The following is a 16,056-nucleotide window of genomic DNA, read 5'->3' as shown; positions in this document are numbered from 1 at the left end:
CAGGCAAGAATACTGGAGTGGGTTGCCATTTCCTTCTCCAAGGCATCAAAGTGAAAAGTGAAAGTGAAGTCGCTCAGTCGTGTCCGACTCTTAGCGACCCCATGGACTGCAGCCTACCAGACTCCCCCATCCATGGGATTTTCCAGGCAAGAGTACTGGAGTGGGGTGCCATTGCCTTCTCTGGAGAAGCTCCAAAGCACTTCCCAAAGCCAAACTTGCACCAAAAAAAGGTCACAGTCACTGTCTGATGTTCTGCTGCCCATCTGATCCACTACAGCTTTCTGAATCCTGGCAAAACCACTGCCTCTGAGAAGTATGCTCAGTAAATCGATGAGATGCACTGAAAACTGCAATGCCTGCAGCTGGCACTGGTCAACAGAACGGGCCCAATTCTTCTCCACAGTGATGCCCAACCACACGTTGCACAACCAATGCTTCAAACGTTGAACCAATTGGGCTACAAAGTTTTGTCTCATCTGCTGTATTCACCTGACCTCTCACCAACCGACTACCACTTCTTCAAGCATCTTGACAACTTTTTGTAGGGAAAATGCTTCCACAACCATCAAGAGGCTGAAAATGCTTTCCAAGAGTTCACTGAATCTCAAAGCACAGAGTTTACTGCTATAGGAGTAAGCAAACTTATTTCTCATTGGCAAAAATGTGTTGATTGTAATGGTTCCTATTTTGATTAGTAAAGATGTGTTCCAAAACTATTACTTTTGCATCAACCTAATAAAAATCTAGTTAATAAAAAGATTATTTTGTTTTAAACAGATACTTGCAAACTAGCGCTCTGATTCTATCCCTGAAATATGTAAGGCCTTATCAATATCTGTATCTCATAGGGAGAGTCTCAAGTCAATTACCCAGTGATTTATTTAGGTGCCTAATCATGTATAATACGATAATTACATATTGTCTTGTATCAGAGAGAAAGTGAGCTCATCAGATATTTAATTAAAATAATGCAACTTCCATAATATATGCAGCGCTTACGTGTTCTGTACACAATAGATGTTCGGCATTTGTTAACTAATGTCAGAGTCACTGTAAAATATCTCAACGACGTTTACTTATGTTCCTAACTGTGCATCTCAGAAGTCAAATCTTTAGTTCCTGAGCATACATTTAGGTTGATTACAATCCACTCATTAAAAAAAATGCAGTACAGTCAGAATGTTGTAAGTATGGAAAGGAAAAATTGGTTTTAACCCTGAGATTATCCAGAAAATGTGATCAACTCATGTACCCTATTCTGTCAGCAAGGGTCCCCTGTACTTTTATCTTGTACAAAGGCAAAACTGATTGTCTCCGCCTCCTAAAGTTTATAATCTAAGGATGAAAACAGTGATGTGCAAAGCACACAATAACTGAATAAACATTATTTCTAAGTAAAGTATGGCCTTAAGACTATGAAAAGGGAGTGTCAATAGTGACTGTGCTTGACAGCATAAGTAGATGAAAAAGTTATACCACTTATTATATTCAGCATTCAAGAAAAAGAAAATGCTGAACACGGTGTTGATTCAGGAGTACTAAGAATCAGATTTTGATGGAGGAACAAAGAAGAGAAAGCACTTCACAGACCACCACTACAACCTGAGAATCAGGAAAGCCATAACATAAGAAATATAAGAGATAAAGCGATAACAGTGGAAAGGTAAGATGAATAGAGTGGTCTGTGACTATATAAATGTAAGGGAAAGGAGAAAGATAGAAGACTATGAAACAAGAGATCAGCTTTGTAACACAGAGTAGCAGATTCACCTCCATGAGCAACAGTTTTTAACATTAATAAGCAAATGAAAATCCTAACGAACGAACAGCTTCTACAACCTACCTTTTTATCTCTTTGACACAGACTTTGTGGGCCTGTTCCGGCATGCTGGATGTCCGTATCTTTTTCTCCAGCATGACAATGTCATCGTTATCTTCATCCTCATCCTCGTCCGCTAGAGCACCTGGGACATGTGCAATCCTTCTCATAGGGCGTATTGCGATGACCTACAAGATAAAGCAGGAGTGAAAACCTGCAGGCCCAAATAAACTGGGGACGAAGCACCGAGCGGCAGTAGACATTTTTACGGGTGGAGTCTAAACCTTTAGGAACTAAAGTTCAGAATGAGGAGGAGGAGGCACACGTACATATGGAGGGAGCAGAATTTAAAAAGCAGATGAAGACGAGGTGCACGGGATTCTTCCATACCTGCCAACACTACCAGCATGAGAATAAAAGATTCAAGAAATTGGCTACTAGTAATAATGAAAACATCTAAGAATTGTCTCTTCTTGAGCTACTACTGCAGCCACTATTTTCTTGATGTACTTAATGACTACTCATCATTTGGCAACTGAATAAATTCCATTTTCTCCCTACAATACAAAGTTTCTCTTTAACATCATTAACCTTTCTGCTACTGCCTCTATTCTCTTCATCTGTAACAAGCAGAAAAGTCTTCCACCTTTCAAAATGTTTTAACTTATCTATGGTTTTTTCCAATTAACTACACTATTTACTTCCCTTGTGATGTTCTGCTTTTCCAACAAGAGGCACTAACCACCACTTCCCCTTCCCTGCTGGTTACTTAATAATTTGTACTTTGTACTTTGACTTTGTCTCCAGTGTGCGGAAACTGTTCCCTGAAACCCAACAACAGTCTCTGCCAAGTCAAACGGTCTTATTTAAGCTCTCCTTCTCCGTGACTCTCTACCGTGTTTTAAACACCACCTACTCTTTTGAAATTCTCAACTCATTAATATCATGAATCAACTCTAGCTGTTCCTGGAGCAAAATGATATACTGGCATTTAATTTAAAGGCCTTAGAATTTATTTAACTTACGAAATTACCTATTTAATACAGTCAAATATAAAAGTTAAAAACATAAAACAGCAAAAATATAATTTTATAAAAACAGAAATATTAAACTAAGACTAACAGTTTGTACAAATGAAAATTGAAATATTTATAAGTTAAAACAAAGTCAAGTCAAAAACTTAAAGCAATACAAAAGAATTTTTAAAAAGCCAAAGTATGGCACAACACATTCAGTCAGTCCTTTTAGGAAATAATTTTGTGGTATGTTCTTAATAAATACTGTATGCAGTGGGAAAAAAAATCATACTCAAAGACAGTCATCATGGTTATTTGTTAATTTTCAATATACTGAAAACATCACACACTGGCAGAAAAAGAAATGGCTCAGTAAACTATCCCTTTCAATGATTATCAAAACAAAACATGAGAAAATGTCTACATGCTTAAAAGGAAAAAAAAAAAGACCCAAACATGGAGAAGGGGCAGAGGGAAACAAACTAGAATTCAAAATTTTATCAGTAACTTGGGTGAAAGAGACAACAACCTTGTTTCTTCTTTGTTCCTTTCTTTATTCCCCCAATTTTTTTCTTAAAAAAAAAGAAAAGAAAACAATTGAACATTACATCACACAAAAACAACTAAAGAACCTAAAGAAATGGATTAAAAGGAGGATTTACCCGCTTATCATCATCTTGCTTGTGTTTTCTGGTTTTCTGAAGCAATTTCAGGCCTTCGATTTGTCGGACAAGCAGCGGTATGGTCATCTTGAACCGTTCCTCCAGACTAACAGCATCTAAAATCTGAAACGTTACAGCATCTCTCTCTCAGAAACACGTGCTCCAGAAATAAGGCAGTCAAGACTCATGACTTAAACTGCTAAGTAAAAAAGATAACGCCTCTCAATATTCACAGCTACATTATGGCTAACACAACCAAATTATCCGCAAGGTCATCTGACATAAATACCAGAATCCTAAAAAAAAAAAAAGAATAATAGTATCTTGAGTTTCTATTTAAAAGATGAAGCCAAGATATTGTTCCAAGAGCAAGAACAAAACACATTTTATGTCAACTCTTTCCCAGGAATTTTTACACACACAAGAGTCTAAGAACATTTTAACCAACCTCCAAGAATGATTTGAGTGAGTAACGCTCTCTGGTTCCTCAGTAAAACGCCCTTGCTAAGCCCAAGCTAGGTCAGGCGGTAGAACTCCTGCCTTCTCTGCTCCTATCAGCTAAACCAAATTCTTGTGTTTAAACACAACCTATCTGCATTAGTTGCACTGGCTAGTATAATTTATTAGACTTAAGCATTAAATAAAGTGATGAAATAAGGAAGGTAGTTTAATGTTCTCGGAAGATTCAATAAAACAGATCGCTTAAAAATACTACAAAAATAAGTGTACAGGAAAACTTTTATAGTTTGGAGAAAGTGAAGTCACTCAGTCATGTCCGACTCTTCACAACCCCATGGACTGTAGCCCACCAGGCTCCTCCATCCATGAAATTGTCCAGGCAAGAGTACTGGAGTGGGTTGCCATTTCCTTCTCCAATAGTTTGGAGAAAAGACATTCAAATCTAAGAATCCACATTTGAATTATTTTTCAAGTGTCTTTTAAACTCATTTCACTTTAAACAAATAGAAGTTGAAAATCATAAAAAAAAAATCACAGCTAACACATCATAGCTGCGGTTTCTGTAAGAAACTCGAAGAATTCTAACAATGCAGACTTATTATATACAAGCGAAAGGTCACAGCTCCACATTTTTAAGAAGTCATTCTCACTTAAATTTTTTCCGTTAAGTTAACAAACTACCAGTACTGAAAATGCAAATGCAAGAACTGTCTGGGTACACAAAAATGTAAAGCAATCACTTTAAAGTCAATTTAAGTGTAAATGTATCTTAACTACTTCTGTGGGTCTCCAGTATCACTTACCTGAAAGTCAAAACTTACTACCTAGATCTGAATAAGTGACAAAGCAGCGTGGCATTCCAGAGGGGAACACTGACCTGGAGCTTCTCTTTGTTGCTTGTTCGGATAATTGATGTCAGAATGTCTGGTAAAGCTTCCCTTGGAAGACTGTCTAAAAGACGTCTCAATTTAGCCACTGCAGGGACAGACATATCCAACATTTCAACCAACTACAAAGGGAGAAAAAAAAGCTTTTTAATAAAATTGGGCATTATCTGTGAATTTAAAAAATCAAATTGTCATACAGGTTTAAGTTTGGGTCACAAAGAAAGTCTTTGCTTCTGAACCATCACTGATTATTAAGAGTCCAGGCATTTTTACAAGACTCAAAGGAAAAGAGAAGTACTGTTAAAATGTCAACTGGAATGAAAAGCAATGACTCAAAAGTGGGTAATAATAATGTTTATAAAAGGTTTTATACATCAGTGATTTAAGTATTTTATTTTAAAAAATTAAAATTTATAGAAAAGTTGCAGTAGTATAATGAAACTCCTTCCCCTAAGAAACTTCCCCTAAATTCATCACGGTTAACATTTTGCCACACTTGCTTTCTCTTTCCCCCACTCTATACACACACACAACACACAAATATTGCTAAACATGTAAGAATAAACTGCAGACATCAGGACCTTGATTAGAAACTACTGACTGTTGAAAGTGTGTAGGGCAGGTATTCGTAGCCTGTGGTGTTTGCACTTGATGTGGCATTTGAAGGGACACATTTCTAGTGTGATGAACAACAGGAAAATAGAGTAAGTGAATCCGCTATTTAGGAATGAAGGTGATTAAGGGGAAAGTAGAATTTATCTTCCTTTTCCTGAGTGATCATCCCTGAGTCTCACTTCAAAATTCTCTGTTTTCCTTGTTCTTAAGAATAAGAATATGTATTCTCTTACAGAGTATAATGATCAAATTCTGGAAATTTAACATGGCTGATTATGTTAACCAGTCAGTAGCTGAAATACTGTTTTTTGTAGAACACAGGATTAATTAAAATCTGAGCACTGACTGAATGATTTTTTGAAAAAAACACAAAAAACAAGTTCCAGGGTATAGCCTGGAGCTAAGACAGATCAAGCTCCAGGCAAGCTTACAGTAACTGTGATATTCAGTGGGGCTGTTGATAAAGTTCCCCTTTCCTTTTGCATGATGGTGGTATAACTGTGATGACGTTATAAAAATTCCTTGAATGTCATTATAAAATCTTTACATATTTAAAACTTTTTGTTGATTCAAAGTGGGGAGAAGTAAAGCGTAAAGAAAAAAGCTATGAAGCTATGTCCAAGAGAGGAACTGAGTTTATAATCAAGGCCTTTAGACACTGCCTGTCCCACATAGATCCAGCTTAGTGACTGGGTTACATCAAGAGAACATACAAGACTACATTTTGTAGTATACTTCAGGAAGATCTGTAGGGAATCAAAGCATAAAAGTATATGCTTTTGGGGTGAGGGGAGAAGCTTTCTGCTCAATCGAGAATTAACCCAAAAAACTCAAACCTAGAATTAAGGAGTCCAATGTTTAATGTAAAAGCTCCAGAAACACTCTTTGGAAAAATTTTAGAAAGGGTTGGCTAGCATGTCCTAGAAAGACTGAGATACAAGCCCAGACAAAAACAATTTGAAATCAATATATCACTAAATCTTCTAAGCACATACTGCCTGAACACTCACCACTCAACAAATTTATCACATCTTATGTGCCGGGAGCCAGTGTGAGGAATCCCGCCCGTGACAAGGTCATGAGGAAGGAAGCTGACATACGCAAGGCGTGCTCAGACTTCAGGGACCCCTCTGGAAATTCCTAAGCATGTACCCCAACAAAAATCTGCCGGCTTTTGTGCTCTGCTTTTCCACTCCTCTGACATTTTCTGGAAAGTCAATTCAGGGCTTTAGTCTTCTGCATTTGAAAGAGTGTTTCAATCCAAATACCCCTCTGATGGCTTTCTAACCTGCCTGCAGGACTCGTACAGCTGCGCATGTGATTGTTTGAGGCCTCCTGATCGCAGGAGGCACAGGAAGCTTAAAACATCCTAGGAATGTAGGGGCTTCCAAAGAGTCAAAATCTTTAGAATAGGACTGATTAAAAGTTTCATTTGTTGAGTCAATGCTTGCTGCCAAATTTTCATATCCTTTGTTTTTAGATATAGTTGGTATATAAAAAAACAAGTAGTAGACCCGGTATTAGCAACATTAGATCTTTGAGTTAAGTACCTTCTTTGTTATAACCCACTGTGCCTTTGTTCTATAGAGATGTAACTTTAGCGCTTTTAAGGAGATGCAGATTAAAGAAAAACACTTCAGGAGAAACAAAATTAACATTCATTAAGGAAGAGAGCCAAAAAGTGTTAACAAGCCTCTTGGCCAGAAGATAATGTAAATCACCTGAGACCTTTTGTATACAAAATGATGTATAGAAAGAGTCTGGGCTGCGAATGCTACATAATTTTGTGTTGCCCATTGATCTCCATGTTTTATCAAAAGTATAAAAGGCCTTCTGAACAATAAAGGACCGGACCAGCTTCTCAGACCAGCTTCTCGGACCAGTTTCTCGAACTAGTCTCTCGGCCTGGTTTCTGGGGAATCTGGCTCCCCCCGTGTCTCTCTCTCTCTCTCATTTTCTCTCCCTTTCCCTCTCTCTACTCTTTACTTTAATTTCAGGCTGAATTTTCATCTGGGGCGCGGAGGCTCGCCAGGTCTACTTACTTGCCGTGGTTGTTAAGACCCGCGCGAAAGGGAGCTTAAGGCGAGGCACCCTTAGATATCCAAGCGGGCGCCGGTGGCCCAACGTAGATGGTGCAAATTCCTTGTCTGGAATTTTATTGGTCTTCCGCGTAAACCAAGCTATTCAGCCCTCTTCCTCCACTTAATCTTCCTACTACACTATAGTTTCTTAATCTAATCTTATATTAATAAATAAACGAGTTTTTCCACGCCAACGCCGTCCACCCTTCGAATTCCCTGGATCCACCGGGGCTGGACCCCGGCACTTATGGTAACAAAGAAACCAAGAAAAGAGAATTTTAAGGAAACACTAAAAGCAACTCACTTGTACCGCATATTTGTAAAACTGTTCCGATAGCTCTCCGAGCTCCTCCCTAGTCTTACAGGTATTAGGGAACTCCTCCAGCCGGTCCAACTGTTCCACCTCGGCAACAGGATATGGCTTCTCTTTCACAACCTGTATGATCTGGAAGCGGCACAGGCCTGTTATCAGCAAAGTATAGTGGGGCTTGGGCCAGTTACTGCCCACAACCTGGACTGCCAGCGCAGCTGTCCCGATCCTGAAAAACACACAGAACATCAGCATTACAAATGCTCGGTATGGCAGGGCAGAAGCTCACCTCAAAAGGGCTGCCTTTTCTGAGAAATTCATTAAAAAGCAAAGGACACCTAAAGTGCAAGTGAATTATTTCTCTGTTAAATTTAGCATCCGGTGCACTGTCTGTTGGGCTTTCCTGGTGGCTCAGTGGGTAAAGAACCTGCCTGCAATGTGGGAGACCTGGGTTCCATCCCTGGGTTGGGAAGATCCCCTGGAGGAGGGAAAGGCTACCCACTCCAGTATTCTGGCCTGGAGAATTCCATGGACTGTATAGTCCATGAAGTCACAAAGAGTCAGACATGACTGAGCAACTTTCACTTCACTTCTTTTCACCAATGAAGGAGATCTGGGTTCAACCCGTGGGTCTAGAAGATCCCCTGAAAAAGGAAACGGCAACCCTCTCCAGTATTCTTGCCTGGGAAATCCCATGGACAGAGGAGCCTGGCAGGGCTACAGTACATGGGATCGAAAAAGTCAGACATGACTAAACAGTAACAACAACACGGTCTGTTAAGTCCCTACCACCTGCTATGGGGCCGTCTCATTCTAATTACATGTTTTAAGAATTAGACAGAAATTCCTAAGCATCTGGATTATTTAAACATAAAAACGTAAAAGCTGTTGAGATTTATAGTTGAAATTAATTTTGCCAGCTGGGAATGAGGTAATCGTTCATCAGGATATACACTAGCATTAAGCAGTTGCAAAGAGTTGGGCACTACTGAGCACGCGTGCGCACACACACACACACACACACACACACACACACACACTCGCATTCTAAGCAGATTTAAATACATCAGTATGATGTAAACCGACCTAAGTAATCCCTGTTCCAACCAGCTTTTCTACTAACAAACCAGGTTTTTTTTACATAATCAATCTATAAAACTGCCATCAAATCTGGGAATTAACATGTATGCCCTTGAATTCTGAATTTCTAAATATGGGGCTAAATAGCAGAGGCCACACTTATTCGTGGTCTGAGGAGACTTCGTCAGAGACCTAGACCTCAGGAAAGTGTAAACCTAGTTCTAAGTGGTAATCACCACACCTAACACTTGATAGAAAGTTATAAGCCTCAGCCTTAGAAAGTCATTTAAGCCTCAGCTCCTTATCATTCAATTCTGACCAAGCTGCATATAAACCAATCCACAGGAAGGAAGCCTCATCCAAACTAAGCTGCAGTAATACAAAATAGAAAGATCACCACTCAGAGGTGACTTCCAGATGCCATCTACACTCAGATTTTCTCCCCTGAGCCACCGGCTAGGTTGTAACTACAGAAAAGAAACTAAAACCAGAGTGCTCAGCGCTTTCAACGCTGGACAGTGGTGACACAGGGATATTAAACCTCCCCATCTCAAACACACTGATGGCACAGACAATGTGCGCACACTTCAGTGAGCTCGCTCACTTCCAGCCGCAGTGCATTCTTGACTCCTTCCTTGTACATGATGCATTCTGTATATAACCTGCAACCTTTGGCTTCCCACCGCCACTCCACTCAGTTTATTGTGAGTTATGCATGTATTTCCTTACCATCCTTGCGGGCATACCTCATGGACAGGGGATAAAACTTGACTTAAATAATAAGTGAAACCAAAAAAATCAGGGAAATAATTTGGTGGGGAGAAAAAAACATCACGGACTTCAAAAACCTGCTCTTGTGTTGCAGGTGCTTCTCTTTAGTCACTAATCCAACAGTAGGTTCTATCTCCCATTCGCTGAAAACCTGCCTGAGCGAGTTGCTGCTGCTGCTGCTGCTGCTAAGTCGCTTCAGTCGTGTCTGACTCTGTGAGACCCCAGAGACGGCAACCCACCAGGCTCCCCCGTCCCTGGGATTCTCCAGGCAAGAACACTGGAGTGGGTTGCCATTTCCTTCTCCAATGCATCAAAGTGAAAAATGAAAGTGAAGTCGCTCAGTCGTGTCCGACTCTTAGCGACCCCATGGACTGCAGCCTACCAGGCTCCTCCATCCATGGGATTTTCCAGGCAAGAGTACTGGAGTGGGGTGCCATTGCCTTCTCCTGCCTGAGGGAGTTAGCTGGACCTGAACTAGAAACTAATGAAGACTGTAGTTCACTGCAGATGACAACCACCAAAGCTTACACAATGCAGAATGTTTACAGTTCCATTTATAAGAAACACTGACAGATAAGAAACTGGATTCCTGGCCTCAGGGGTTAACAAACTAGAAACTGAAGAGAAACCAGAAATGAGTCTTCTCACAAAGCAAATAAAAGTTTTGCTAACTGTGAAAGGAGCTGTTCCGAACAGTAAAGTGATTAAGTTGGATTTATACTATGTTTGTCCTCCTAGTAAGAAAAAATATACAGGGGTTTTCAATGTGAATTGTTTCTTACTTTAAATCACTTGTAGTTGACAACAGACCCCCCCCAAAAAAACCCCAAAAGGTAGATAAAAAGAATGCACCCTTTTTAAAGAAGAAACTTGATGTGCAAAATAATTAGATGGCTAGAAATAGACTATTCAGTGAAAGACATTTGGGGTAAAAGCTCTGGGAAGAAGGATGACATTTATGTTATTTATTTTTCTTTAAGATTTTTTTTTTAATGTGGACCATTTTTAAAGTCTTTACTGAATTTGTTACAATATCGGTTCTGTTGTTTATGTTCCAGTTTTTTTTTGGCCGAAAGGCATGTGGGAGCTTAGCTCCTGACCAGAGATCCAACCGGATCCCCCTGTAGGCACTGGAAGGCGAAGTCTTAACCACCTGACTTCCAGGTAGGCCCCTAATGCTATTTTAGACAAGTTGTATTGTATGCTGGGCTCTAGGTTTTACATATAAAAATCGGTATTAAGTAAACAAAATGTTCAATTAATACTTTCCTTCTAACCATGATCAAACTATGATACATAGGGTTTATATCAACTTAGTCATCTTTCTAAATAATCTACTTCTTCTATTACTATGAGCTTTATTCTCGTTTAGATGCAAAGTCATGTCCGACTCTTTTGCGACCCCATGAACTATAGCCTGCCAGGCTCCTCTGCCCATGGGATTTCCCAGGCAACAATACTGGAGTGGGTTGCCATTTCCTTCTCCAGGGAATCTTCCGGACCCAGGGACTGAGCCCACCTCTCTGGCATCGGCAGGTGGATTCTTTACCACTGAGCCACCTGGGAAGCCCAAGCACTTTATTTGTTGTTGGTCAGTTGCCAGGTTGTGTCCAACGCTCTGTGACCACATGGACTGCAGCACACCAGCTTTCCCTGTTCTTCACCATCTCCCAGAGTTTGCTCAGACTCATGTCCACTAAGTTGGTGATGCTATCTAGCTATCTCATCTTCAGCAGCCCCGTTCTCCTGCCTGCGACCTTTCCCAGCATCAGGATCTTTTTCAATGAGTTGTTTCTTTGCATCAGGTGGCCAAAGTATGGGAGTCTCAGCTTCAGCATCAGTCCTTCCAATGAATATTCAGGGTTGATTTCCTTTAGGATGGACTGATTTGATCTCCTTGTTGTCCAAGAGTCTCAAGAATCTTCTCCAGCACCACAATTAAAAAGCGTCAGTTCTCTGGTACTCAGCCTTCTTTATGGTCCAGCTCTTACATCTGTAATGACTACTGGGAAAAAATTATAGCTTCAACTATACAGACCTTTGTTGACAAAGTGATGTCTCTGCTTTTTAATATCCTGTCTAGGTTTGTCATAGCTTTCCTTCCAAGGAGCAAGCATCTTTTAATTTCATGGCTGTAGTCACTGTCTACAGTGATTTTGGAGCCCAAGAAAATGAAATTTGTTGCTGTTTCCACTTTATTCCCTTCTATTTGTTATGAAGTGCTAGGACCAGATGTCAAGATCTTCGTTTTTTTAATGCCGAGTTTTAAGCCAGCCTTTTCACTCTCCTCTATCACCCTTAAGAGGCCATTTAGTTCCTCTTTGCCTTCTGCCATTAGAGTGGTATAATCTACATATCTGAGGTTGTTGATATTTCTCCTGGCAATCTTGACTCCAGCTTGTGAGTCATCCAGCCCAACATTTTACATGATGTACTCTGCACAGAAGTTAAATATGCAGGGTGACTATATACAGGCTCGAGGCACTCCTTACCCAATTTGGAAACAAGCCCATTGTTTGATGTCCAGTTTTGTTATTTCTTGACCTGCATATAGGTTTCTCAGGAAACAAGTAAGGTGGTCTGATACTTCAATCTCTTTAAGAATTTACCACAGTTTGTTATGATCCAAACAGTCAAAGGCTTTAGCATAATCAATGAAGCAGTAGATGTTTTTCTGAAATTTCCTTGCTTTGTCTATGACCCAATGGATGTTAGCGATTTGATCTCTGGTTCCTCTGCCTTTTCTAAACCCAGCTTGTACACCTGGAAGTTCTCAGTTCTCACAGTACTGAAAGCTAGCTTGAAGGATTGTGAGCATAACCTTGCTAGAATATGAAGATAAGGATAGCTGTGGTCTATTTGCCAACCACTTGCTTTTTTCTTTTCTTTCACTTTTTTTTTAACTTTATTTATTTGGTCAGGCCTCTTGGCTTGTGGGATCTTAGTTCTCCAACCAGAGATTAAATCTTGGGCTTCCCTTATGGCTCAGCTGGTCAAGAATCCACCTGCAATGCGGGAGACCTGGGGTTCAATCCCTGGGTTCGGAAGATCCCCTGGAGAAGGGAAAGGCTACCCACTCCAATATTCTGGCCTAGAGAATTCCATGAACTGTATAGTCCTTGGGGTCACAAAGAGTCGGACGTGACTGAGTGACTTTCACGTCACTTCACTTCACTTCAGAGATGAAGTGTCCCAAAATGAAGAGGGACTGAGCAATCAGTACTATGAAGAAAGGAAGGCAGGTATGCTGAAGACTGGAAGACTGGGAGAAGACGGCAGGGCCATCTCAAATGGCCGTCTCAAATGTCTGAAGACACTGTGCAGGGAATGTTAAATTATTGTCCATTTTCATTAAGAAAACAATGAGCTTCTGAGGAGTCACTAAAAAGACAGTCTGATGAAGCAGGGCGGCCCTGCGGTGGCATGAGAGCCAAGTTCTACAATGGGGCTAACCAAAAGTAGGCAACATGCCTACACATCAACATGCAGAAAAGGGACTGTACTGTCCAACATGGTTAAGGAAGTGGTTCAGGTAAGTCAACATCCGACCCTGCCACTTTATGACAAAGAGTCTGGGAAACAAATGATCACTGCTGTTCCTTGAAGACCAAGGCACTGTCTCCTGGATGGTCTAAAGGAAACAAGAGACGGGAGCAAAGCCCTCGCTGCGCCTCTGGGGTCCTACTACAATCTGAAAAAGCAGGTAACTGGGGAAGGGCAGATTTGCGCATTGAAACAGAACAACGTCGTAAGTAACTCAATACTTGTACTATTAAAGCTCTTTTAATTTTTTAAAATAAGAGCATTTAAAGCTCAATTGGAAAAAAAGACACTGGAACCTAATATTAAGGAACACAGTCTACATAGATTTTTCAAGTAGCAAATTATATTTCTAGGATAACGAGATGGTCTGGTGGGTCTCTGTAATACTAAAATTCCGTGAAGAATTTTCAATGTTGGTTTTCTAACTTAAATGATTAAACTTTAACATTGCTACTCATTTAAAACAAAAGCTGCAATAAGAACAGCAAGAACCACGTTACACCTCATCTGATTATTAGCGGATTACTTCCAAGGAGGCTAATTCAGACAGAATCATACCAACAAATAGTCACTCAAAACTGAAACACGACTAACTCTACTTTCAAAATTCACAGTGTATCCACGAGTAATCAAAAATATCTTACCATGAGCACACTTGCCTCAGCTAGCAACTAAGGACCTGTGCACAGAAAGCAAAAAATTATGGGAATACACAGAGGCTTAAGGAGCGGGGTCATGTGCAGGAAAACCAGAATCCAACACAGTTTATCACTGTTTACTGAAACTTGTAAAGTGTCAAGGGACTTCCCCGGTGGTTCAATGGTCAAGACTCTGCCCTTCCAAAGCAGGGGGTGTGGGTTTGATCCCTGGTCAGGGAACTAAGATCCCACATGCGGCCAATAAAAACATAAATAAGTAGAACTGTGAGAAAGCAAATCTGTTTTTAAAAAAGTATCCAATTTTACTCAAGCAAAGCAAAGCAGATCAGATGGAAACCAAAATGTTTTCCATGCTTGAGAAAAGCGAGGCTTAATGTGGACCAACAAAGGATTGCTATGTTTTTGTTCTGTTGCAGGAGGGGAGGGGAGCTGAGGGGAGCTGAGGGGAGCTGAGGGGAGGGGAAGCAAATCTGAGAATTTGAGTCAAGCCATGGTCTCCTTTTAAAAAATGTATATAATAAAAAGAATTTGGACAAAAACAAGACATTCCTAACCCTCTCAAAATCCATTAAGAGTTAAGTACACTTAATTTTAAAAAAGGTAACTGTAGGTGAAAGAGGAAGGGCTCTAAACTGAAAACATCTCAAGAAGAGTTAAGGACAGGAGGCAAGGGCTTGGGAGGCTGATAACAGCATTTGTTGAGCGCATAGGATATACCAGCACTGTCCAGTAGAAATATAACGCCAACCACCTATGTAATTTTAATAGCCACATTAGAAAGAAGAAACAGATGAAATGCTAATATTTTACTTAACTCCTAATATCCAAAATACTACCATTTCAACACAATCTCTATAAAATGTATTAATCAACAAAACTTTTCATACTAAATTTGCAAATTTCAGTGTGTAGTGTACACTTATAGTACATTTAGGATAACCAACCATCCTGGTTTGTCTGAACCAAAGGGTTTCCTGGGACACAAAAGTGTCAGTGCTAAAACCAGGATGGTCCCTGGCAACCCGGACAACTGGTCACTCTAGTATCTCAATTTGGACAAGCCACATTTCAAGCTATCCAGCTAGCCATGGACAGTACTGGACGCTGTAAGCATTTATCCAGGCCAGCACAAAAAAGACCACGTATGATCTCACTTCTTCATCACACACCTAAGAAGCGGATGCCGCTAGTTTCCAAATTACAGATGAAGAAAGAAATAAGCACAGGTTTCATCTGTCACCCAAAGTCACACAACTAGGGTCACACGTAGGGGAATCGGTGAGCTTGGGGTGTAGGTGGTGAGCTTGGGGCCTAAGAGCTGTTGAGATATGAGAATAGAAGGAGAGACAAGGGAAAACGTGAACAGGGAAGGCCCTTTAGGAAGGAAAACAGAAGAACCGACGGGACGAAAGAAGGCGGGGGTTGGAGGGTGGAGGGGCGACAAGGAGTGTGGAAGAACTGATAGCTTCCTCAATAAAGAAACGGTGCAATATAGGCTGGGACGGGGGGAGAGGAAACGTGACGGAGCAAGTATGAGTCAAGAGGACAAAAGAACTGGGAAGGAAGGAACAGAAAGAAGAAGGGGGTAGGGACAAGGAAGAGAGGAAAGAAAAGAGCCGGGCGGGGAAGGTTAGGTGCACCAGCTTAGGAGCTTCAAGATCCGGGGGGCGGGGGGGAAATTCACAACAGATGGTGAGCAGCTAACTGTGCAGTTTTCACGACTCCGTGGGTCAAATCATTTAACGGTCACGAGGCACTCCTGTCACCGCCTGTCTGGCACGGGAGTCTTCTGAAGAGGCGGGGGGTCCTCCCGAGGCAGGAGGCCGCGCCGCCGCCGCCGCCGGGCCGTCCGGCCTACCTGTGCAGCGGCGGCAGGTCCTGCGCGTCGCTGGCCGGGTCGGGCGTGTTGGGGATGACGCCCAAGATGGTGCTCTGCAGCGACGTGCCCTTGAGCAGGCGGCTCCGCACCAGCTGCAGGTTGCGGGCCGAGTCCACGCTGGTGCGCATGGTGGAGCCGGGCAGCAACACGCCCTCGTGCGTGAGCAGCAGCGGGAGGCGGCTGGGGATCTGGATGGGGTTCACGGACGACATGGCGACACCCCTCCGCGCCGGGACAGTCCCCGGGAGCCCGACGCCCGGCTTCGCGCGGCCTCC

At 41.5% G+C, this 16,056-nt stretch overlaps 1 protein-coding gene across 2 annotated transcripts in view; it reads right to left on the bottom strand.

Annotated features, from left to right (window-relative positions):
* LONP2 (lon peptidase 2, peroxisomal) overlaps positions 1-16,056 on the bottom strand; it is an 82,954-nt gene extending 66,898 nt beyond the window's left edge. Inside the window, exons 1-5 of one of the 2 annotated variants that reach the window (XM_068993280.1) lie at positions 15,761-16,056; positions 7,844-8,078; positions 4,834-4,965; positions 3,498-3,620; positions 1,844-2,007 (exon numbers count right to left, since the gene is read on the bottom strand). In XM_068993280.1, the coding sequence (XP_068849381.1) occupies positions 1,844-2,007; positions 3,498-3,620; positions 4,834-4,965; positions 7,844-8,078; positions 15,761-15,993 (887 nt within the window). In that variant the 5' untranslated portion in view covers positions 15,994-16,056. The remainder of the gene's footprint in view (positions 1-1,843; positions 2,008-3,497; positions 3,621-4,833; positions 4,966-7,843; positions 8,079-15,760) is intronic. The other variant, XM_068993281.1, reaches the window with a different exon arrangement.

The sequence above is a fragment of the Capricornis sumatraensis genome, chromosome 20 (genome assembly GCF_032405125.1).
Source record: "Capricornis sumatraensis isolate serow.1 chromosome 20, serow.2, whole genome shotgun sequence".
Taxonomy (NCBI): domain Eukaryota; kingdom Metazoa; phylum Chordata; class Mammalia; order Artiodactyla; family Bovidae; genus Capricornis; species Capricornis sumatraensis.
This window is presented reverse-complemented; position numbering and strand designations above follow the sequence as displayed.